This window comes from Salvelinus namaycush, chromosome 21, assembly GCF_016432855.1.
Source record: "Salvelinus namaycush isolate Seneca chromosome 21, SaNama_1.0, whole genome shotgun sequence".
In the NCBI taxonomy this organism is placed as follows: Eukaryota; Metazoa; Chordata; class Actinopteri; order Salmoniformes; family Salmonidae; genus Salvelinus; species Salvelinus namaycush.
In genome coordinates, this window is record NC_052327.1 from 49,121,355 (window position 1) to 49,146,710 (window position 25,356).

Sequence of the window (25,356 nt, forward strand, 5' to 3'; positions counted from 1 at the left end):
TACAACTCTCCGCTAGTCCAGCTCCCTCCCTCTACAACTCCCCGCTAGTCCAGCTTCCTCCCTTTAAAACTCCCCGCTAGTCCAGCTCCCTCCCTCTACAACTCCCCGCTAGTCCAGCTCCCTCCCTCTACAACTCCCCGCTAGTCCAGCTCCCTCCCTCTACAACTCCCCGCTAGTCCAGCTCCCTCCCTCTACAACTCCCCGCTAGTCCAGCTCCCTCCCTCTGCAACTCCCCGCTAGTCCAGCTCCCTCCCTCTACAACTCCCCGCTAGTCCAGCTCCCTCCCTCTACAACTCCCCGCTAGTCCAGCTCCCTCCCTCTACAACTCTCCGCTAGTCCAGCTCCCTCCCTCTACAACTCTCCGCTAGTCCAGCTCCCTCCCACTACAACTCTCCGCTAGTCCAGCTCCCTCCCTCTGCAACTCCCCGCTAGTCCAGCTCCCTCCCTCTACAACTCCCCGCTAGTCCAGCTCCCTCCCTCTACAACTCCCCGCTAGTCCAGCTCCCTCCCTCTACAACTCTCCGCTAGTCCAGCTCCCTCCCACTACAACTCTCCGCTAGTCCAGCTCCCTCCCTCTACAACTCCCCGCTAGTCCAGCTCCCTCCATCTGCAACTCTCCGCTAGTCCAGCTCCCTCCCTCTACAACTCTCCGCTAGTCCAGCTCCCTCCCTCTACAACTCCCCGCTAGTCCAGCTCCCTCCCTCTACAACTCTCCGCTAGTCCAGCTCCCTCCCTCTACAACTCCCCGCTAGTCCAGCTCCCTCCCTCTACAACTCTCCGCTAGTCCAGCTCCCTCCCTCTACAACTCTCCGCTAGTCCAGCTCCCTCCCTCTACAACTCTCCGCTAGTCCAGCTCCCTCCCTCTACAACTCTCCGCTAGTCCAGCTCCCTCCCTCTACAACTCTCCGCTAGTCCAGCTCCCTCCCTCTACAACTCCCCGCTAGTCCAGCTCCCTCCCTCTACAACTCCCCGCTAGTCCAGCTCCCTCCCTCTGCAACTCTCCGCTAGTCCAGCTCCCTCCCTCTGCAACTCTCCGCTAGTCCAGCTCCCTCCCTCTACAACTCTCCGCTAGTCCAGCTCCCTCCCTCTACAACTCTCCGCTAGTCCAGCTCCCTCCCTCTACAACTCTCCGCTAGTCCAGCTCCCTCCCTCTACAACTCTCCGCTAGTCCAGCTCCCTCCCTCTACAACTCCCCGCTAGTCCAGCTCCCTCCCTCTACAACTCTCCGCTAGTCCAGCTCCCTCCCTCTACAACTCTCCGCTAGTCCAGCTCCCTCCCTCTACAACTCCCCGCTAGTCCAGCTTCCTCCCTTTAAAACTCCCCGCTAGTCCAGCTCCCTCCCTCTACAACTCTCCGCTAGTCCAGCTCCCTCCCTCTACAACTCTCCGCTAGTCCAGCTCCCTCCCTCTACAACTCCCCGCTAGTCCAGCTCCCTCCCTCTACAACTCTCCGCTAGTCCAGCTCCCTCCCTCTACAACTCTCCGCTAGTCCAGCTCCCTCCCACTACAACTCTCCGCTAGTCCAGCTCCCTCCCTCTGCAACTCCCCGCTAGTCCAGCTCCCTCCCTCTACAACTCCCCGCTAGTCCAGCTCCCTCCCTCTACAACTCCCCGCTAGTCCAGCTCCCTCCCACTGCAACTCTCCGCTAGTCCAGCTCCCTCCCTCTGCAACTCTCCGCTAGTCCAGCTCCCTCCCTCTACAACTCCCCGCTAGTCCAGCTCCCTCCCTCTACAACTCCTCGCTAGTCCAGCTCCCTCCCTCTACAACTCTCCGCTAGTCCAGCTCCCTCCCTCTACAACTCTCCGCTAGTCCAGCTCCCTCCCTCTACAACTCTCCGCTAGTCCAGCTCCCTCCCTCTACAACTCCCCGCTAGTCCAGCTCTCTCCCTCTACAACTCTCCGCTAGTCCAGCTCCCTCCCTCTACAACTCCCCGCTAGTCCAGCTCCCTCCCTCTACAACTCCCCGCTAGTCCAGCTCCCTCCCTCTACAACTCTCCGCTAGTCCAGCTCCCTCCCTCTACAACTCCTCGCTAGTCCAGCTCCCTCCCTCTACAACTCTCCGCTAGTCCAGCTCCCTCCCTCTACAACTCTCCGCTAGTCCAGCTCCCTCCCTCTACAACTCTCCGCTAGTCCAGCTCCCTCCCTCTACAACTCCTCGCTAGTCCAGCTCCCTCCCTCTACAACTCTCCGCTAGTCCAGCTCCCTCCCTCTACAACTCCCCGCTAGTCCAGCTCCCTCCCTCTACAACTCTCCGCTAGTCCAGCTCCCTCCCTCTACAACTCTCCGCTAGTCCAGCTCCCTCCCTCTGCAACTCCCCGTATCCCCCCCATATCTGCTGTTAAACCATGTTCTCCTATGTCACACCACTTCTCCACTGGCTTCCTGAGGCTGCTGGAATCAAATATAAGACTCTGTTGCCTTCAGTGCAGCGAGAACCAATCCTCTTCCTGTTGCAACAGTGAACAACTACATAGAGAAGTGTGTTTGTTTTCCCATCACCTCTATTATCATGCCACTTCCTGTTGCCATGCAGATACCTCCCATCACCCCTATTATCATGCCACTTCCTGTTGCCATGCAGATTACATTTACATTTAAGTCATTTAGCAGACGCTCTTATCCAGAGCGACTTACAAGTACATACATTCATATTTTTTCATACTGGCCCCCCGTGGGAATCGAACCCACAACCCTGGCGTTGCAAGCGCCATGCTCTACCAACTGAGCCACACGGGGCCTCAGATGCCTCCCATCACCCCTATTATCATGCCACTTCCTGTTAACATGCAGATGTCTCCCATCACCTCTATTATCATGCCACTTCCTGTTGCCATGCAGATGCCTCCCATCACCCCTATTATCATGCCACTTCCTGTTGCCATGCAGATGCCTCCCATCACCCCTATTATCATGCCACTTCCTGTTGCCATGCAGATACCTCCCATCACCCCTATTATCATGCCACTTCCTGTTGCCATGCAGATGCCTCCCATCACCCCTATTATCATGCCACTTCCTGTTGCCATGCAGATACCTCCCATCACCCCTATTATCGTGCCACTTCCTGTTGCCATGCAGATACCTCCCATCACCTCTATTATCGTGCCACTTCCTGTTGCCATGCAGATGCCTCCCATCACCCCTATTATCATGCCACTTCCTGTTGCCATGCAGATACCTCCCATCACCTCTATTATCGTGCCACTTCCTGTTGCCATGCAGATGCCTCCCATCACCTCTATTATCATGCCACTTCCTGTTGCCATGCAGATACCTCCCATCACCTCTATTATCGTGCCACTTCCTGTTGCCATGCAGATGCCTCCCATCACCCCTATTATCATGCCACTTCCTGTTGCCATGCAGATACCTCCCATCACCCCTATTATCGTGCCACTTCCTGTTGCCATGCAGATGTCTCCCATCACCCCTATTATCATGCCACTTCCTGTTGCCATGCAGATGTCTCCCATCACCCCTATTATCATGCCACTTCCTGTTGCCATGCAGATACCTCCCATCACCCCTATTATCATGCCACTTCCTGTTGCCATGCAGATACCTCCCATCACCCCTATTATCGTGCCACTTCCTGTTGCCTTGTATGTGTTTGTGAGTGAACTAATTAAAGATATGAAAAAATTATTCACCGTTTAACTTTCTCCATTTCCTAGTCAACTCATAAAATGTAATAAGTTAAAATTTCTTATCTTTCTAACCATACTAATAATTATATAATTAATAATAATAATAATATAATTATATACACACTGAACAGAAATATAAAAACACGTGTGCTGCAGTAGGAAGCGTCTGAGCTCTGATTGGATACGTGGCAGAGGGACGTTCCCATTTGAAATGCAGACCCAATTTCTGTGACGAGCAGTGACAGGTTGACCAGCACCTGACAATCAAAAGGTAGACGCAATTCTAACAATCTAGATCGATCATGGTGTTACAGTACCACCCCTCTTCAACGCCACTCCATTCACACATGAAAACGATCATGGTGTTACAGTACCATCCCTCTTCAACGCCACTCCATTCACACATGAAAACGATCATGGTGTTACAGTACCATCCCTCTTCAACGCCACTCCATTCACACATGAAAACGATCATGGTGTTACAGTACCATCCCTCTTCAACGCCACTCCATTCACACATGAAAACGATCATGGTGTTACAGTACCATCCCTCTTCAACGCCACTCCATTCACACATGAAAACGATCATGGTGTTACAGTACCATCCCTCTTCAACGCCACTCCATTCACACATGAAAACGATCATGGTGTTACAGTACCATCCCTCTTCAACGCCACTCCATTCACACATGAAAACGATCATGGTGTTACAGTACCACCCCTCTTCAACGCCACTCCATTCACACATGAAAACGATCATGGTGTTACAGTACCATCCCTCTTCAACGCCACTCCATTCACACATGAAAACACTTAGGTACAGAAACACAATATCTCTTTCTTTTCCAAGAATACAAAATACATCAACAAAACGTTCTAAATAAATAACAAAATCACCTTGTAACACCGTCGTCGACACTCTTCTGGTTGATCACCATGGAGACGGGGGGGGGGGGGGTCTGGTGGAGCCAGATGCCCACTGGGGTCCACATATGGGGAGCTGGGGTTGATCACCATGGAGACGGGGGGGGGGGGGGGGGGTCTGGTGGAGCCAGATGCCCTCTGGCCTCCACATATGGGGAGCTGGGGTTGATCACCATGGAGACGGGGGGGGGGGGGTCTGGTGGAGCCAGATGCCCACTGGCCTCCACATATGGGGAGCTGGGGTTGATCACCATGGAGACGGGGGGGGGGGGGGTCTGGTGGAGCCAGATGCCCACTGGCCTCCACATATGGGGAGCTGGGGTTGATCACCATGGAGACGGGGGGGGGGGGGTCTGGTGGAGCCAGATGCCCACTGGGGTCCACATATGGGGAGCTGGGGTTGATCACCATGGAGACGGGGGGGGGGGGGTCTGGTGGAGCCAGATGCCCACTGGCCTCCACATATGGGGAGCTGGGGTTGATCACCATGGAGACGGGGGGGGGGGGTCTGGTGGAGCCAGATGCCCACTGGCCTCCACATATGGGGAGCTGGGGTTGATCACCATGGAGACGGGGGGGGGGGTCTGGTGGAGCCAGATGCCCACTGGGGTCCACATATGGGGAGCTGGGGTTGATCACCATGGAGACGGGGGGGGGGGGTCTGGTGGAGCCAGATGCCCACTGGGGTCCACATATGGGGAGCTGGGGTTGATCACCATGGAGACGGGGGGGGGGGGTCTGGTGGAGCCAGATGCCCTCTGGCCTCCACATATGGGGAGCTGGGGTTGATCACCATGGAGACGGGGGGGGGGGGTCTGGTGGAGCCAGATGCCCACTGGCCTCCACATATGGGGAGCTGGGGTTGATCACCATGGAGACGGGGGGGGGGGGGGGGGGTCTGGTGGAGCCAGATGCCCACTGGCCTCCACATATGGGGAGCTGGGGTTGATCACCATGGAGACGGGGGGGGGGGGGTCTGGTGGAGCCAGATGCCCACTGGCCTCCACATATGGGGAGCTGGGGTTGATCACCATGGAGACGGGGGGGGGGGGGTCTGGTGGAGCCAGATGCCCACTGGCCTCCACATATGGGGAGCTGGGGTTGATCACCATGGAGACGGGGGGGGGGGGTCTGGTGGAGCCAGATGCCCACTGGCCTCCACATATGGGGAGCTGGGGTTGATCACCATGGAGACGGGGGGGGGGGGGTCTGGTGGAGCCAGATGCCCACTGGCCTCCACATATGGGGAGCTGGGGTTGATCACCATGGAGACGGGGGGGGGGGGGTCTGGTGGAGCCAGATGCCCACTGGCCTCCACATATGGGGAGCTGGGGTTGATCACCATGGAGACGGGGGGGGGGGGGGGGTCTGGTGGAGCCAGATGCCCACTGGCCTCCACATATGGGGAGCTGGGGTTGATCACCATGGAGACGGGGGGGGGGGTCTGGTGGAGCCAGATGCCCACTGGCCTCCACATATGGGGAGCTGGGGTTGATCACCATGGAGACGGGGGGGGGGGGAAGTCTGGTGGAGCCAGATGCCCACTGGCCTCCACATATGGGGAGCTGGGGTTGATCACCATGGAGACGGGGGGGGGGGGGTCTGGTGGAGCCAGATGCCCACTGGCCTCCACATATGGGGAGCTGGGGTTGATCACCATGGAGACGGGGGGGGGGGGGGTCTGGTGGAGCCAGATGCCCACTGGCCTCCACATATGGGGAGCTGGGGTTGATCACCATGGAGACGGGGGGGGGGGGGTCTGGTGGAGCCAGATGCCCACTGGCCTCCACATATGGGGAGCTGGGGTTGATCACCATGGAGACGGGGGGGGGGGGGGGTCTGGTGGAGCCAGATGCCCACTGGGGTCCACATATGGGGAGCTGGGGTTGATCACCATGGAGACGGGGGGGGGGGTCTGGTGGAGCCAGATGCCCACTGGGGTCCACATATGGGGAGCTGGGGTTGATCACCATGGAGACGGGGGGGGGGGGGTCTGGTGGAGCCAGATGCCCACTGGGGTCCACATATGGGGAGCTGGGGTTGATCACCATGGAGACGGGGGGGGGGGGTCTGGTGGAGCCAGATGCCCACTGGCCTCCACATATGGGGAGCTGGGGTTGATCACCATGGAGACGGGGGGTGGGGTCTGGTGGAGCCAGATGCCCACTGGGGTCCACATATGGGGAGCTGGGGTTGATCACCATGGAGACGGGGGGGGGGGGGTCTGGTGGAGCCAGATGCCCACTGGCCTCCACATATGGGGAGCTGGGGTTGATCACCATGGAGACGGGGGGGGGGGGTCTGGTGGAGCCAGATGCCCACTGGGGTCCACATATGGGGAGCTGGGGTTGATCACCATGGAGATGGGGGGGGGGGTCTGGTGGAGCCAGATGCCCACTGCCCTCCACATATGGGGAGCTGGGGTTGATCACCATGGAGACGGGGGGGGGGGGGGTCTGGTGGAGCCAGATGCCCACTGGGGTCCACATATGGGGAGCTGGGGTTGATCACCATGGAGATGGGGGGGGGGGTCTGGTGGAGCCAGATGCCCACTGGCCTCCACATATGGGGAGCTGGGGTTGATCACCATGGAGACGGGGGGGGGGGGGGGTCTGGTGGAGCCAGATGCCCACTGGCCTCCACATATGGGGAGCTGGGGTTGATCACCATGGAGACGGGGGGGGGGGGTCTGGTGGAGCCAGATGCCCACTTGCCTCCACATATGGGGAGCTGGGGTTGATCACCATGGAGACGGGGGGGGGGGGGGTCTGGTGGAGCCAGATGCCCACTGGCCTCCACATATGGGGAGCTGGGGTTGATCACCATGGAGACGGGGGGGGGGGGGGGGTCTGGTGGAGCCAGATGCCCACTGGCCTCCACATATGGGGAGCTGGGGTTGATCACCATGGAGACGGGGGGGGGGGTCTGGTGGAGCCAGATGCCCACTGGCCTCCACATATGGGGAGCTGGGGTTGATCACCATGGAGACGGGGGGGGGGGGAAGTCTGGTGGAGCCAGATGCCCACTGGCCTCCACATATGGGGAGCTGGGGTTGATCACCATGGAGACGGGGGGGGGGGGGGTCTGGTGGAGCCAGATGCCCACTGGCCTCCACATATGGGGAGCTGGGGTTGATCACCATGGAGACGGGGGGGGGGGGGTCTGGTGGAGCCAGATGCCCACTGGCCTCCACATATGGGGAGCTGGGGTTGATCACCATGGAGACGGGGGGGGGGGGTCTGGTGGAGCCAGATGCCCACTGGCCTCCACATATGGGGAGCTGGGGTTGATCACCATGGAGACGGGGGGGGGGGGGGTCTGGTGGAGCCAGATGCCCACTGGGGTCCACATATGGGGAGCTGGGGTTGATCACCATGGAGACGGGGGGGGGGGGTCTGGTGGAGCCAGATGCCCACTGGGGTCCACATATGGGGAGCTGGGGTTGATCACCATGGAGACGGGGGGGGGGGGTCTGGTGGAGCCAGATGCCCACTGGGGTCCACATATGGGGAGCTGGGGTTGATCACCATGGAGACGGGGGGGGGGGGTCTGGTGGAGCCAGATGCCCACTGGCCTCCACATATGGGGAGCTGGGGTTGATCACCATGGAGACGGGGGGTGGGGTCTGGTGGAGCCAGATGCCCACTGGGGTCCACATATGGGGAGCTGGGGTTGATCACCATGGAGACGGGGGGGGGGGGGTCTGGTGGAGCCAGATGCCCACTGGCCTCCACATATGGGGAGCTGGGGTTGATCACCATGGAGACGGGGGGGGGGGGGTCTGGTGGAGCCAGATGCCCACTGGGGTCCACATATGGGGAGCTGGGGTTGATCACCATGGAGATGGGGGGGGGGGTCTGGTGGAGCCAGATGCCCACTGCCCTCCACATATGGGGAGCTGGGGTTGATCACCATGGAGACGGGGGGGGGGGGGGTCTGGTGGAGCCAGATGCCCACTGGGGTCCACATATGGGGAGCTGGGGTTGATCACCATGGAGATGGGGGGGGGGGTCTGGTGGAGCCAGATGCCCACTGGCCTCCACATATGGGGAGCTGGGGTTGATCACCATGGAGACGGGGGGGGGGGGGGGTCTGGTGGAGCCAGATGCCCACTGGCCTCCACATATGGGGAGCTGGGGTTGATCACCATGGAGACGGGGGGGGGGGGGTCTGGTGGAGCCAGATGCCCACTTGCCTCCACATATGGGGAGCTGGGGTTGATCACCATGGAGACGGGGGGGGGGGGGTCTGGTGGAGCCAGATGCCCACTGGGGTCCACATATGGGGAGCTGGGGTTGATCACCATGGAGACGGGGGGGGGGGGTCTGGTGGAGCCAGATGCCCTCTGGCCTCCACATATGGGGAGCTGGGGTTGATCACCATGGAGACGGGGGGGGGGGGTCTGGTGGAGCCAGATGCCCACTGGGGTCCACATATGGGGAGCTGGGGTTGATCACCATGGAGACGGGGGGGGGGGGGGGGTCTGGTGGAGCCAGATGCCCACTGGCCTCCACATATGGGGAGCTGGGGTTGATCACCATGGAGACGGGGGGGGGGGGGGTCTGGTGGAGCCAGATGCCCACTGGCCTCCACATATGGGGAGCTGGGGTTGATCACCATGGAGACGGGGGGGGGGGGGTCTGGTGGAGCCAGATGCCCACTGGCCTCCACATATGGGGAGCTGGGGTTGATCACCATGGAGACGGGGGGGGGGGGGTCTGGTGGAGCCAGATGCCCACTGGCCTCCACATATGGGGAGCTGGGGTTGATCACCATGGAGACGGGGGGGGGGGGTCTGGTGGAGCCAGATGCCCACTGGCCTCCACATATGGGGAGCTGGGGTTGATCACCATGGAGACGGGGGGGGGGGGGTCTGGTGGAGCCAGATGCCCACTGGCCTCCACATATGGGGAGCTGGGGTTGATCACCATGGAGACGGGGGGGGGGGGGTCTGGTGGAGCCAGATGCCCACTGGGGTCCACATATGGGGAGCTGGGGTTGATCACCACGGAGACGGGGGGGGGGGGGTCTGGTGGAGCCAGATGCCCACTGGGGTCCACATATGGGGAGCTGGGGTTGATCACCATGGAGACGGGGGGGGGGGGGGGGTCTGGTGGAGCCAGATGCCCACTGGGGTCCACATATGGGGAGCTGGGGTTGATCACCATGGAGACGGGGGGGGGTCTGGTGGAGCCAGATGCCCACTGGCCTCCACATATGGGGAGCTGGGGTTGATCACCATGGAGACGGGGGGGGGGGTCTGGTGGAGCCAGATGCCCACTGGGGTCCACATATGGGGAGCTGGGGTTGATCACCATGGAGACGGGGGGGGGGGGGTCTGGTGGAGCCAGATGCCCACTGGCCTCCACATATGGGGAGCTGGGGTTGATCACCATGGAGACGGGGGGGGGGGTCTGGTGGAGCCAGATGCCCACTGGGGTCCACATATGGGGAGCTGGGGTTGATCACCATGGAGACGGGGGGGGGGGGTCTGGTGGAGCCAGATGCCCACTGGCCTCCACATATGGGGAGCTGGGGTTGATCACCATGGAGACGGGGGGGGGGGGTCTGGTGGAGCCAGATGCCCACTGGGGTCCACATATGGGGAGCTGGGGTTGATCACCATGGAGACGGGGGGGGGGGGTCTGGTGGAGCCAGATGCCCACTGGCCTCCACATATGGGGAGCTGGGGTTGATCACCATGGAGACAGGGGGGGGGGGGTCTGGTGGAGCCAGATGCCCACTGGCCTCCACATATGGGGAGCTGGGGTTGATCACCATGGAGACGGGGGGGGGGGGGGGTCTGGTGGAGCCAGATGCCCACTGGGGTCCACATATGGGGAGCTGGGGTTGATCACCATGGAGACGGGGGGGGGGGGGGGTCTGGTGGAGCCAGATGCCCACTGGCCTCCACATATGGGGAGCTGGGGTTGATCACCATGGAGATGGGGGGGGGGGGGGGTCTGGTGGAGCCAGATGCCCACTGGGGTCCACATATGGGGAGCTGGGGTTGATCACCATGGAGACGGGGGGGGGGGGGTCTGGTGGAGCCAGATGCCCACTGGCCTCCACATATGGGGAGCTGGGGTTGATCACCATGGAGACGGGGGGGGGGGGGGTCTGGTGGAGCCAGATGCCCACTGGGGTCCACATATGGGGAGCTGGGGTTGATCACCATGGAGACGGGGGGGGGGGGGTCTGGTGGAGCCAGATGCCCACTGGGGTCCACATATGGGGAGCTGGGGTTGATCACCATGGAGACGGGGGGGGGGGGGTCTGGTGGAGCCAGATGCCCACTGGGGTCCACATATGGGGAGCTGGGGTTGATCACCATGGAGACGGGGGGGGGGGGGGTCTGGTGGAGCCAGATGCCCACTGGGGTCCACATATGGGGAGCTGGGGTTGATCACCATGGAGACGGGGGGGGGGGGTCTGGTGGAGCCAGATGCCCACTGGCCTCCACATATGGGGAGCTGGGGTTGATCACCATGGAGACAGGGGGGGGGGGGGGGTCTGGTGGAGCCAGATGCCCACTGGCCTCCACATATGGGGAGCTGGGGTTGATCACCATGGAGACGGGGGGGGGGGGGGTCTGGTGGAGTTAGATGCACACTGGGATATTGTTCTGCTTGGACAACAAATTATTTTCATGGGTCACTTCAATAAGAGGGAGGGAGTAATGAAAATGTTCTCAGAGTTGCAAGTTGTTATGTCGGGTTTACTGTCATGTGGAACCGGAAGAGCAGAACCAACTTCTTTTCCTTGTTGAGGAAACCTGAGGTTGAGACAGAAATATAATGTTGAAGAGCAACTGCCCATTAAAAAAACAATCTCATTTAGAAAACAGTCTATTATGGCATCGATATGAGTCAGAAACATTTATTCTGCCAAAATGGACTACAAAGTTTAAATAGGATCATTTTGGTCATAAAGTCTCATCCAGAACAGAGTTTCGTACCAGAGTACGTCACAAAATGAAGGTTAAGTTCATTTCAAACCTGCCCACAGCTGGCAGCACAGAAGTAATCAATTCAGAGAGCAGCTGCTAGCGACCCGATTGAAATGGTACATCTGTGTCCGCTATGGAGCTAGTTAAGGACAGTTAGTAAATTACACAATGTACATGGGACAATGTTAAAATTCCAATAGCTCCAAATTTAAAATTACTTAAAAACCTCAAATCAACTAATATATATACATACACACACACTTCGGAAAGTATTCAGACCCCTTGACTTTTTCCACATTTTGTTACGTTACAGCCTCATTCTAAAATTGATTAAATCATTTTCCCCCCTCATCAATCTACACACAATACCTCAAAATGACTACGCAAAAACAGATTTTTAGAAGTCTTTGCTAATTTATTAAAAAAAATACTTAAATATCATATTTACATAAGTATTCAGAGCCTTTACACACCTGCGTTGTCTTGGTTGTGCTTAGGGTTGTTGTCCTGTTGGAAGGTGAACCTTCACCCCAGTCTTGAGGTCCTGAGCGCTCTGGAGCAGGTTTTCATCAAGGATCTCTCTGTACTTTGCTCCATTCATCTTTCCCTCGATCCTGACTAGTCTCCCAGTCCCTGCCGCTGAAAAACATCCCCACAGCATGATGCTGCCACCACCATGCTTCACCGTAGGGATGGTGCCTGGTTTCCTCCAGATGTGACGCTTGACATTCAAGCCATTGAGTTCAATCTTGGGTTCATCAGACCAGAGAATCTTGTTTCTCATGGTCTGAGAGTCTTTAGGTGCGTTTTGGCAAACTCCAAGCAGCCTGTCATGTGCCTTTTACTGAGTGGCTTCCGTCTGGACACTACCATAAAGGCCTGATTGGTGGACAGCTGCAGAGATGGTTGTACTTCTGGAAGGTTCTACCATCTCCACAGAGGAACTCTAGAGCTCTGTCAGAGTGACCATCGGGTTCTCGGTCACCTCCCTGACCAAGACCCTTTCTTCCCCGATTTCTCAGTTTAGCCGGGCGTCCAGCTCTAGGAAGAGTCTTGGTGGTTCCAAACTTCTTCCATTTAAGAATGATGGAGGACACTGTGTTCTTGGGGACCTTCAACGCTGCAGACATTTTTTAGTACCCCTCCCCAGATCTGTGCCTCGACATAATCACGTCTCAGAGCTCTACGGACAATTCCTTCGACCTCATGGCTTGGTTTTTGCTCTGACATGCACTGACAACTGGGAGAACTTATATAGACAGGTGTGTGCATTTCCAAATCATGTCCAATCAATTGAATTTACCACAGGTCGACTCCAATCAAATTGTATAAACATCTCAAGGATGATCAATGGAAACAGGATGCACCTGAGATCAATTTCAAGTCTCATAGCAAAGGGTCTGAATACTTATGTAAATAAGGTATTACTGTTTTTTTTATTTTTAATACATTTGCAAAAAAATCTAAACCTATTTTCACTTTGTCATTATGGGGTATTGTGATGTCATTATGGGGTATTGTGATGTCATTATGGGGTATTGTGATGCCATTATGGGGTATTGTGATGTCATTATGGGGTATAGTGTGTAGATTGATGAGGATATATATGTTTTTTTCATCCATAACGTAACAAATTGTGGAAAAAGGCAAGTCTAAATATTTTCCAAAGGCACTGTACATTTTAGAAATTCATATACAAATATAGAAAGCATTTAACGACAGAACTAAAAGGTGTGCAACGTGGAAAATATTCTCTCATTTACATTGTGTAACTAAATGTATTGACGGTCCCCAACTAGCACCGGAGATAGACTATCCAAAGTAAAAACAATTTTGCCACGGTTGCACACCAGCCAACTGAAGCTAATTGGTGAAATAATTTGGCTAACTCTTCCCATCTGCAAACACACACGAGACACACACACACACACACACACACACACACACACACACACACACACACACGAGACACCCATATCAAACCACACTGCAAAATGAACAAGGCTGCATTAGGAAGTTCAGCCCCCCGTTAAGAATCTGAATCATGTAAGGCAGGCACTCAAGCTGTAAAACAATGATCTGGTCCACAAACAAACCCCAGAGTGCAATACAGCAATCAGCCCACAGGTCTTTGCTTCGCACGAGAACCTCTTCTGGCAAACCTTTATAATCAACTTTGTTGGTGACTTTAGGTTGTCATGACAACTACACAAGCAGTGCCAGCAACAACAATTTGTTACAGTCTTTTCAGATCTGGATCATAACGGGTTTGATAAAGGACTGATACAGGTTTAATAAAGGACTGATACAGGTAACAGGTTTGATAAAGGACTGATACAGGTTTGATAAAGGACTGATACAGGTAACAGGTTTGATAAAGGACTGATACAGGTTTGATAAAGGACTGATACAGGTAACAGGTTTGATAAAGGACTGATACAGGTTTATAAACTGTCAACTTACAATAGAAGTCTATGTAGGTCTCCAAAAGATACTGGAACATTCTCCATATCACTGACAACTTCAACAGGGAAGCTGTGTTTACATTGAAAAGAGGGGTGGACATGTCATCAATAATGGCACTCTAGCTATAGCCTTTAGTTTAGTCTGTAATAGTAGTCAATAGGACACTGAAAAGATTTGGCATGAGTCCCCAGATCCTCAAAAAGTTCTACAGCTGCACCATCGAGAGCATCCTGAGCGGTTGCATCACCGCCTGGTATTGCAACTGCTCGGCATCTGACCGTAAGGCGCCACAGAGGGCAGTGCGTATGGCCCAGTACATCACTGGAGCCAAGTTTCCTGCCATCCAGGAACTCTACACCAGGCGGTGTTAGAGGAAGGCCCAAGAAATGGTCAAAGACTCCAGTCGCCCAAGTCACAGACTGTTCTCTCTGCTCCCGCACAACAAGCTGTACCACTTCACCTCTACCTACCTGTACAAATTACCTCGACTAACCTGTACCCCCACACATTGACTCTGTAGCCCCTGTATATAGCCTTGTTATTGTTATTTTATTGTGTTACTTTTTATAATTTTTTAAACTTTAGTTTATTTAGTAAATATTTTCTTAACTCTTTCTTGAATTGCATTGTTGGTTAATTAAATCCTTTTCAGGATGGGTGGGTCTCCCACGGGACGGTTGAGCTAACGCAGGCTAATGTGATTAGCATGAGGTTGTAAGTAACAAGAACATTTCCCAGGACATAGACATATCTGATATTGGCAGAAAGCTTCAATTCTTGTTAATCTAACTGCACTGTCCAATTTACAGTAGCTATTACAGTGAAATAATACCATGCTATTGTTTGAGGAGAGTGCACAGTTATGAACTTGAAAAGTTATTAATAAACCAGTTAGGCACATTTGGGCAGTCCTGATAGAACATTTTGAACAGAAATGCAATGGTTCATTGGATCAGTCTAATAATGTGCACATACACTGCTGTCATCTAGTGGCGAAAATATAATTTGCGCCTGGGCTGGAATAATACATTATGGCCTTTCTCTTGCATTTCAAAGATGATGGTACAATGTTTGTTTTTTTAAACGTAGGTTTTTTTCCCTTTGTATTATCTTTTACCAGATCTAATGTGTTATATTCTCCTACATTCATTTCACATTTCCACAAACTCAAAAGTGTTTTCTTTCAAATGGTATCAAGAATATGCATATCCTTGCTTCAGGTCGTGAACTACAGGCAGTTAGAATCGGGTATGTCATTTTAGACGAAACTGTAAGGTCTACTACACCTGTTGTATTCAGCGTTTCACGGGAGGGTCTACTACACCTGTTGTATTCAGCGTTTCACGGTAAGGTCTACTACACCTGTTGTATTCAGCATTTCACTGTAAGGTCTACTACACCTGTTGTATTCAGCATATCACTGTAAGGTCTACTACACCTGTTGTATTCAGCATTTCACTGTAAGGTCTACACCTGTTGTATTCAGCATTTCACTGTGAGGTCTACTACACCTGTTGTATTTAGCATTTCACTGTCAGGTCTACTACACCTGTTGTATTCAGCATTTCACTGTGAGGTCTACCTACATCTGTTGTATTCAGCATTTCACTGTAAGGTCTACTACACCTGTTGTATTCAGCATTTCACTGTAAGGTCTACTACACCTGTTGTATTCAGCATTTCACTGTAAGGTCTACTACACCTGTTGTATTCAGCATTTCACTGTAAGGTCTACTACACCTGTTGTATTTAGCATTTCACTGTAAGGTCTACTACACCTGTTGTATTCAGCATTTCACTGTGAGGTCTACTACACCTGTTGTATTCAGCATTTCACTGTGAGGTCTACTACACCTGTTGTATTCAGCATTTCACTGTCAGGTCTACTACACCTGTTGTATTCAGCATTTCACTGTAAGGTCTACTACACCTGTTGTATTCAGCATTTCACTGTGAGGTCTACTACACCTGTTGTATTCAGCATTTCACTGTAAGGTCTACTACACCTGTTGTATTCAGCATTTCACTGTGAGGTCTACTACACCTGTTGTATTCAGCATTTCACTGTAAGGTCTACTACACCTGTTGTATTCAGCATTTCACTGTGAGGTCTACTACACCTGTTGTATTCAGCATTTCACTGTGAGGTCTACTACACCTGTTGTATTCAACATTTCACTGTAAGGTCTATTACACCTGTTGTATTCAGCATTTCACTGTGAGGTCTACCTACACCTGTTGTATTCAGCATTTCACTGTAAGGTCTACTACACCTGTTGTATTCAGCATTTCACGGTAAGGTCTACTACACCTGTTGTATTCAGCGTTTCACGGTAAGGTCTACTACACCTGTTGTACTCAGCGTTTCACGGTAAGGTCTACTACACCTGTTGTACTCAGCGTTTCACGGTAAGGTCTACTACACCTGTTGTACTCAGCGTTTCACGGTAAGGTCTACACCTGCTGTATTCGGCAGACATAAGGAAGTGAGTGTTTGTGAGTGTTTTTGACTGAAATGCTGCTGAAAGCTGACTGTGACATTCCAGTGGTTGTTGGTTAGTTACTGTAGCTATCTAGTTCAGCCCACGCTGACAGCAGTGAGTTCTAGTGACAATAACACGGTAAAACCTTTCTCTGACGTCAAAACACTCAAGAGGCAAAGCACAGCCTCAAAACATTAGGAGTGGCACAGGCCCAAAACATTAGGAGTGGCACAGGCCCAAAACATTAGGAGTGGCACAGGCCCAAAACATTAGGAGTGGCACAGGCCCAAAACATTAGGAGTGGCACAGGCCCAAAACATTAGGAGTGGCACAGGCCCAAAACATTAGGAGTGGCACAGGCCCAAAACATTAGGAGTGGCACAGGCCCAAAACATTAGGAGTGGCACAGGCCCAAAACATTAGGAGTGGCACAGGCCCAAAACATTAGGAGTGGCACAGGCCCAAAACATTGGGAGTGGCACAGGCCCAAAACATTAGGAGTGGCACAGGCCCATAACATCGGGAGTGGCACAGGCCCAAAACATTGGGAGTGGCACAGGCCCAAAACATTGGGAGTGGCACAGGCCCAAAACATTGGGAGTGGCACAGGCCCAAAACATTAGGAGTGGCACAGGCCCAAAACAATGGAAGTGGCACAGGCCCAAAACATTAGGAGTGGCACAGGCCCATAACATTAGGAGTGGCACAGGCCCAAAACATTAGGAGTGGCACAGGCCCAAAACATTGGGAGTGGCACAGGCCCAAAACATTGGGAGTGGCACAGGCCCAAAACATTAGGAGTGGCACAGGCCCATAACATTAGGAGTGGCACAGGCCCAAAACAATGGAAGTGGCACAGGCCCAAAACAATGGAAGTGGCACAGGCCCAAAACATTAGGAGTGGCACAGGCCCAAAACATTAGGAGTGGCACAGGCCCTAAACATTAGGAGTGGCACAGGCCCAAAACATTAGGAGTGGCACAGGCCCAAAACATTAGGAGTGGCACAGGCCCTAAACATTAGGAGTGGCACAGGCCCAAAACATTAGGAGTGGCACAGGCCCAAAACATTAGGAGTGGCACAGGCCCAAAACATTAGGAGTGGCACAGGCCCTAAACATTAGGAGTGGCACAGGCCCTAAACATTAGGAGTGGCACAGGCCCAAAACATTAGGAGTGGCACAGGCCCTAAACATTAGGAGTGGCACAGGCCCAAAACATTAGGAGTGGCACAGGCCCTAAACATTAGGAGTGGCACAGGCCCTAAACATTAGGAGTGGCACAGGCCCAAAACATTAGGAGTGGCACAGGCCCAAAACATTAGGAGTGGCACAGGCCCAAAACATTAGGAGTGGCACAGGCCCAAAACATTAGGAGTGGCACAGGCCCTAAACATTAGGAGTGGCACAGGCCCTAAACATTAGGAGTGGCACAGGCCCTAAACATTAGGAGTGGCACAGGCCCAAAACATTAGGAGTGGCACAGGCCCTAAACATTAGGAGTCTTTATAAATAAGATATTTCTGGGGGGGGGGGGTTTATAACTTAGCAAAAATATCCAAAAACCTGCTTTGCTTTGTCATTATGGGGTGTAGTGTGTAGATTGACAGAATAAGGCTGTAACGTAACAACATGTGGTCAAAGTAAAGGGGTCTGAATATTTTCCAGTGTATATTCTCAAATCCCTCATGCCCTCACCTTAGTGAGTTTAAACTTTAAGCCAGAACAAACTGCCAGTTGGTCACCTTAGTGAGTTTAAACTTTAGGCCAGAACAAACTGCCAGTTGGTCAGTAGGATCTTAATCCCCTTGATAACAGTCACGGCTGACGTAGCGGGGTTAAACTTCAACGTGTGCGCGTCTCCTTTCGTACACCTCTCTCTGAACACGTAGACGGAGCCGTTACAGCTGGCCACCTTCCAGAGGGACGGCACACAGCTCCAGACCTCGGGGAAGCGGAGCCTGGTGAAGCTCTCCAACAGCGGGTTGTAACACACCAGGGAGTCCCCCTCCGCTACGATGAACAGCAGGTCCATGTGGGCGGCGGCGTGCATCACTCCCGCCAACGGCAGAACGTAAGGCTTCAATTGGCACTTCTGAGTCTGTGTGTCGAAGCACTGGATGAGTCGTGACGGCTTGGTGAAGAAGTCCATGTCGTTCTCTTCCCCCCCCAGTATGTAGATGGTTCCTCCCAGGTTAACCCCCGCCGCCCCGGACACCGCCGTATCCAGCTGGCTAGTCTCCGTCCACACGTTGTCCTTCACCGTGTAGTAAATGACGGCGTTGGACAGTGTGTCCTGGAGCGTCTTACCTCCCAGACTATAGACGGCATCCTGAAGAGAGACTGAGACCATGGTGTGGCTGAGACGATCTCGGGGCAGCGGGGCACAGCGCTCCCAGTCCATGGTCTGCATGTTACACTTCCACATGCGGCGAGGGATGGACCCCCCTACCACGTAGAGGTCAGGCCCGTGTTTACAGGCTGCTGTGATCTGGTGACACAGGCTGTTCTGGCCGCTGACGCTGATGGCATCGTCCTCGTCACGGTGCAGGGAAACGGCCAGGGAGTGGGTCCTCGTCTCCTCTTTACCTATCAGGTAGATGTGCACCTTCTCACCGATCTCCTGCAAAGACACAGCGAGGAAATCAATAGTCACTACATGGATAACTAGAATGATATATTCTAAAATTGTAGGGGGAAACACATTTGTGTAGGTGAACATGTTTTAGCTATGACCTCCGTAAAACTGGGTGCATCTCAAAAAAAAGTCCCCCCCAAAAAAGTCCCCCCGAAAAAGTCCCCCCAATCTGATAGAAATATGAAAGAGAGACGTGCAGTGGAGTTTAGGGTTCTAGAATGAGAACACTGTACCTTGAGGTTCTCCTGGAGAACAGTGGAGAACTCTTCTCTCTCCACCTTGTTGTGGTTGATCCAGGTTTGGATGGCTGCCGTGGCGTTCTGAGAGGTTGGAACATCATCTGGAGAACAGCAACACGGGTAAGGGCCTGACAAAATGGCCGCCGTGGCATTACCCAGGCGGGTGATAAATATGGCGGTGGGGTAAGTTTCCCCCGTTACTGTGTAAATCAAATCAAGCAAGAAATCAATAAGTACCTTTGATAATGTCCATGAGGAGACAGAGTGGCAGGTTGAGGAACTCATCAGTCTGGTGAAGTTGGACCAGGTGGATCTTAGCACAATGTTTGGCTGCAGTATACAACTCCTGGTCACTGTGCCTGTCTGCTAGCCACATCACCTACAGCAGGAAGAAGGGAATCAACTGACACTACTTCAAAAAGCTACTGTGTGGAACAAGATGACAAGATGGTCAGATTGACAGCAGCTACACAGATCCAGTACCTTGACTAATAGAATTCACATTTCTATCTGAGTCCTTCCTATCTACAAAGGGAACACACATTTGCTCATTACTTCAGACACCAATGATTGGCTGTATCAGGTCCAGGAAAATAGAAACCCAGCCAATCAGCTCACCTGTAGGCAATTCTTGACATCTACGGTGCGTGACAGGAAGCGGGAGCATTCTTCAAACAGAGCAGTCAGCTGGTACATGTCAGCCATCTCATAGGTGTCCTGCAGCTCCTCCACTGTCAGCTTCACTGTCCCGTGGTAGATGTAGTCTACCAGCAGCTGGAACACTGATGCGCTGAATAGAATAGAAAATAGACTTTATTGTCCCAATTGGTGAGAAACAGCTCATTGAGCAGTTTATGTGTCAAGTGCCATGTGCAAGGGCACAACGGCAGGTGATGGTACCAGGGATTAGAGGCCAGCAGCCCTACCAGCCCTACCTGACGTCCTTCAGTTGGATGCTACGTGTGTGAGCCTCTCTCAGGTTGGATGTGAACATGGATCTAAAGAAGCTGCTCTGGGCTGACAGTACCAGGCGGTGCAGGTTAAAATCCCTCCCCTCCACCTTCACCGTCACGTCAGCAAACAGGCCGTCCTGAAGACACAGGGATATAAGATGGAGGAACCGTCGATGTCATCATACCCCCGAAACTAATGCTGCACTGGGAGACAGACTTCAAATGAATGGAGCGTATCTCAATTCATCTTTCCTTGATTACTCGCATCCTCTCTCCTTGCCTCCTCCTCAAAACCCCATTGGAGATGAAGGCCTGAGGGGAGGGAACCTTCACCTCTAATAAGGTTTGAGGAGACGAGGAGATAGGATGCGAGGAATCAGAGAAAGGTGAATTGAGATTCCTTACCTGCAGACATAGGTCCATGATGCTTTGCACCACGCGGCTGGAGTGGGAGCGGTCTGTAAAGGTGTAACCTAGGAAGTAGTTCTCCTCTGCCACCAATGAGCCTGCTCCTACACTCTGTCCCCCGAACCTGGCCTCACCTGACTCCATCTCACCAGCTAGCAGGGTTAGGCTACATGAGAACCATCGACAAACACAACAGTTAGTGCGTATAGTTAGAAACACTGCCGGTAAAGACAAAAAAAAAACTAAAAAACAGACTATAGACTTTGCGAATCTGCAGAGATTTAAAACATGCTGGTTCGTGTTTCTATGCGAACTGAAATCACACTGGTTTTAACTGGACTAACGTTACGTATTGTTTTAACAAAAGACCCCCAGTGGTTTCAGAATCACACTGGTTTTAACTGGACTAACGTTACGTATTGTTTTAATAAAAGACCCCCAGTGCTTTCAGAATCACACTGGTTTTAACTGGACTAACGTTACGTATTGTTTTAACAAAAGACCCCCAGTGGTTTCAGAATCACACTGGTTTTAACTGGACTAACGTTACGTATTGTTTTGGTTTACGAAACCCGAAAAATAGATAATGCTCATTCATTGACTGTCAGTAAAAGTTAGTTACTGTAGCTAGCGACGCAACCAAACGTTACAAATCCTTGCAGCGCCACTATTCTGACACCAATCACGCCGAGTTGTTTAACTAACAGTTTAATCAGTATCAGATTATGGTTTAAGATATCATTTATTGGCTAGTAAATCTTTTCAGCCTACCTTTGCTCCACTATCTGATCTATTTCATCACACGGAAGACGGAGAAATATTCACCGGAAGTAAACAAACCTTTTTCTCTGGCCAGCTGACGCTGATGCCAGCGGTAGGTGCTGCCACCGTGTGGCGGAGATATGTTACAACAGTCTACTTCATTTTTGTGTGTGTGTAAATCGCAGGTCTCCAATCCTGGTCCTGGGGTACACAGGGTGTGCCCGAACTTTGTTTAACTACAACACACTCAGTCATAGGCTAAGTGATGACCGTAGTTGAATAGTTGAATCGGGTGTGTAGGCCTACTAACGTGATGGAACATAAGCCTGCACACCCAGTAGGCCCCTTGGAACCAGGATTGAACAACACTAGTAAGTCTGTAAACGTTTGAGCCAACTGGCCCTCGTGCCTTTTTTCCTAGGTGGAAGAATGTACGGCATTTTAGCCTAGACTCGTGGTTATCGGACTGAGGTTTTTTTTATATTATTGAAGAGTAGCAAAGGATAGAGGGAGACAGTGAAATCATCATGCCATCAGAGTTATACAGTCATAAAAGAGAGATGGTGACAAAACTCCGACTAAGAGTTCTCATATGGGTCGCCGTAGCGACTTTGTGGTGTCAAGATCTTTTAGAAGGTGAGTTATAATTGTTTTAAAACTAACTTGGAAGGAAAGATATGTTGTGTTTTGAATGGAATGCATTCATAAATTGATAGAAAATAGTTGATTAAGTCATTAAAGTTGTATTGGATTGAATATCAAGATTTACATTTGCATGTAATTGAATACCACAACAGGTTCTAAGTGGAGGTTGAGTTAAATTAAGTCCTATATTTCCGAGAGTAACATTATTCATTTTTATCATGAAAATAACAACTCTCTCTCTCTCTTTCAGATGTGTCCGGTGCCGTATACGGCGGTCTTCCTCCCCAGGGCTTGGGCCAATCTATCAGCGATGCAAATCTGATGTTTGAGGTTGGAGTTACACTTCTATTAGCCTGGTCCCAGATCAGTTAGTGCGGTCTTGTTGACAATTACCATCAAAGTCAGCAAGAAAGAACAAACAGATCTGGGACCAGGCTACATGTATATGAGCATATTGTATTTTCTCTTGAGTAGTTTCTGTTTTGCCCCACCATCTGTTTCCTCAACTTCTTTATTGTACATATGTTATTACACTACATGACCAAAAGTATGTGGACACCTGCTCATCTATCTCATTCCAGAATCATGGGAATTAACGTGTAGTTGGACCCCCGCTTTGCTGCTATAACAGCCTCCACTCTTCTGGGAAGGCATTAATATGGAGTTGGTCCCCCTTTGTTGCTATAACAGCCTCCACTCTTCTGGGAAGTCATTAATATGGAGTTGGTCCCCCCCTTTGCTGCTATAACAGCCTCCACTCTTCTGGGAAGGCTTTCCACTAGATGTTGGAACATTGCTGCTATAACAGCCTCCACTCTTCTGGGAAGGCTTTCCATTAGATGTTGGAACATTGCTGCTATAACAGCCTCCACTCTTCTGGGAAGGTGTTCCACTAGATGTTGGAACATTGCTGCTATAACAGCCTCCACTCTTCTGGGAAGGCTTTCCATTAGATGTTGGAACATTGCTGCTATAACAGCCTCCACTCTTCTGGGAAGGCTTTCCACTAGATGTTGGAACATTGCTGCTATAACAGCCTCCACTCTCCTGGGAAGGCTTTCCACTAGATGTTGGAACATTGCTGCTATAACAGCCTCCACTCTTCTGGGAAGGCTTTCCACTAGATGTTGGAACATTGCTGCTATAACAGCCTCCACTCTTCTGGGAAGGCTTTCCACTAGATGTTGGAACATTGCAGCTATAACAGCCTCCACTCTTCTGGGAAGGCTTTCCACTAGATGTTGGAACATTGCAGCTATAACAGCCTCCACTCTTCTGGGAAGGCTTTCCACTAGATGTTGGAACATTGCTGCTATAACAGCCTCCACTCTTCTGGGAAGGCTTTCCACTAGATGTTGGAACATTGCAGCTATAACAGACTCCACTCTTCTGGGAAGGCTTTCCACTAGATGTTGGAACATTGCTGCTATAACAGCCTCCACTCTTCTGGGAAGGCTTTCCACTAGATGTTGGAACATTGCTGCTATAACAGCCTCCACTCTTCTGGGAAGGCTTTCCACTAGATGTTGGAACATTGCTGCGGGGACTAGCTTCCATTCAGCAACAAGAGCATTAGCAAGGTCAGGCACTGATGTTGGGCAATTAGGCCTGGTCGCAGTCAGCGTTCCTATTTATCCCAAAGGTGTTCGGTGGGGTTGAGGTCAGGGCTCTGTGCATGCCAGTCAAGTTCTTCCACACCGATCTCGATAAACCATTTTTGTATGGACCTCGCATTGTGCATAGGGGCATTGTCATGCGGAAACAGGAAAGGGCTTTCCCCAAACTGTTGCCACAAAGTTGGAAGCACATAATCATCTAGAATGTCATTGTATGTTGTAGCATTAAGATTTCCCTTTACTGGAACTAAGGGGCCTAGCCTGAACCTCCTCCCAACAAACTTTACAGTTGGCACTATGCATTCCAGCAGGTAACGTTCTCCTGGCATCCGCCAAACCCAGATTTGTCTGTCGGACTGCCAGATGGTGAAGCGTGATTCATTACTCTAGAGAAAGCATTTCCACTGCGCCAGTGTCCAATGGCGGAAAGCTTTACACCACTCCAACCGACGATTGGCATTGCGCATGGTGATCTTAGGCTTGTGCGCGGCTGCTCGGCCATGGAAACCCATTTCATGAAGCTCCCGATGAACAGTTATTGTGCTGACGTTGCTTCCAAAGGCAGTTTGGAACTTGGTAGTGAGAGTTGCAACCGAAGACAGTCGATATTTACGCACACATTTTTATGCACTAAACGCTTCAGTACTCAACGTTCCCGTTCTGTGAGCTTGTGTGGCCTACCACTTCGCGGCTGAGCCGTTGTTGCTCCCAGACGTTTCCACTTCACAATAACAACACTTACAGTTGACCGGGGCAGCTCTAGCAGGCCAGAAATTTGGCAAACTAACTTGTTGTAAAGATGGCATCCTATGACGGTGCCATATTGAAAGTCACTGAACTCTTCAGTAAGGCCATTCTACTACCAATGTTTGTCTATGGAGATTGCATGGCTGTGTGCTCGATTTTATACACTTGTCAGCAACGGATGTGGCTGAAAAAGCCGAATTCACTAATTTGAAGGGGTGTCCACATACTTTTGTATATATAGTGTATCTACCCACATTTGATTCTTACCTCTCCATACAGTTCTTGTTGGGTGGAGTAGAGATCGACAAAGACAACAACATCGCCCTGCTGGACATGGAGATGGCATCTATGAGGCAGGGACGAGCTTTCCTGGCTCACATCAACGACAACATCCCCAAGACGCTCTCTTCTATGGAGCAGATGGTGAAGGACCTGGAGGACAAGAGAGGGCCTCTCCCTCTCTCCCAACCCCGCTTTGAGAGCCTCATCCTGGGCATGGTCTACTCTGCTCACCAGGCCAAGCTCCAGGAGAGAGAGGAGGTCCAGGAGAAATGGGGAGAGGTGCTGATACGTCTGGCTAATATTACAGTCAACGAGCTGCGTAGACCGGAGACCATCACAAAATTCACTTAGATTAGGATACAGACTGTTCATTAGCCTGGTCCCAAGCGTGTAATTATCTTTTTAATACAGTATACAAAAGGATATATACAGTACCAGTCAAAAGTTTGGACACACCTACTCATTCAAGGGTTTTTCTTTATTTTTACTATTTTCTACATTATAGAATAATAGTGAAGACATCAAAACTATGAAATAACACATGTAATAACCAAAAAAAGTGTTAAACAAATCAAAATATATTTGAAATTCTTCAAAGTAG

General features: G+C 52.0%; 2 protein-coding genes across 2 annotated transcripts; one reads left to right on the plus strand and one right to left on the minus strand.

Moving 5' to 3' along the window:
* Positions 1 to 16,486: 16,486 nt before the first annotated feature.
* Positions 16,487 to 21,516, minus strand: kbtbd4 (kelch repeat and BTB (POZ) domain containing 4). Its single transcript, XM_039017809.1, has 7 exons — positions 21,475 to 21,516; positions 20,701 to 20,869; positions 20,278 to 20,432; positions 19,961 to 20,132; positions 19,580 to 19,721; positions 19,337 to 19,443; positions 16,487 to 19,088 (listed from the first exon to the last, which is right to left on the minus strand). Exons 2-7 carry the CDS (start codon positions 20,845 to 20,847, stop codon positions 18,228 to 18,230), a joined length of 1,584 nt encoding a protein of 527 aa, XP_038873737.1. The 5' UTR covers positions 20,848 to 20,869; positions 21,475 to 21,516; the 3' UTR covers positions 16,487 to 18,227.
* Positions 21,187 to 25,153, plus strand: LOC120066445 (protein FAM180A). The gene is made up of 3 exons (XM_039017810.1): positions 21,187 to 22,101; positions 22,361 to 22,440; positions 24,753 to 25,153. Exons 1-3 carry the CDS (start codon positions 21,993 to 21,995, stop codon positions 25,104 to 25,106), a joined length of 543 nt encoding a protein of 180 aa, XP_038873738.1. The 5' UTR covers positions 21,187 to 21,992; the 3' UTR covers positions 25,107 to 25,153.
* Positions 25,154 to 25,356: the final 203 nt, after the last annotated feature.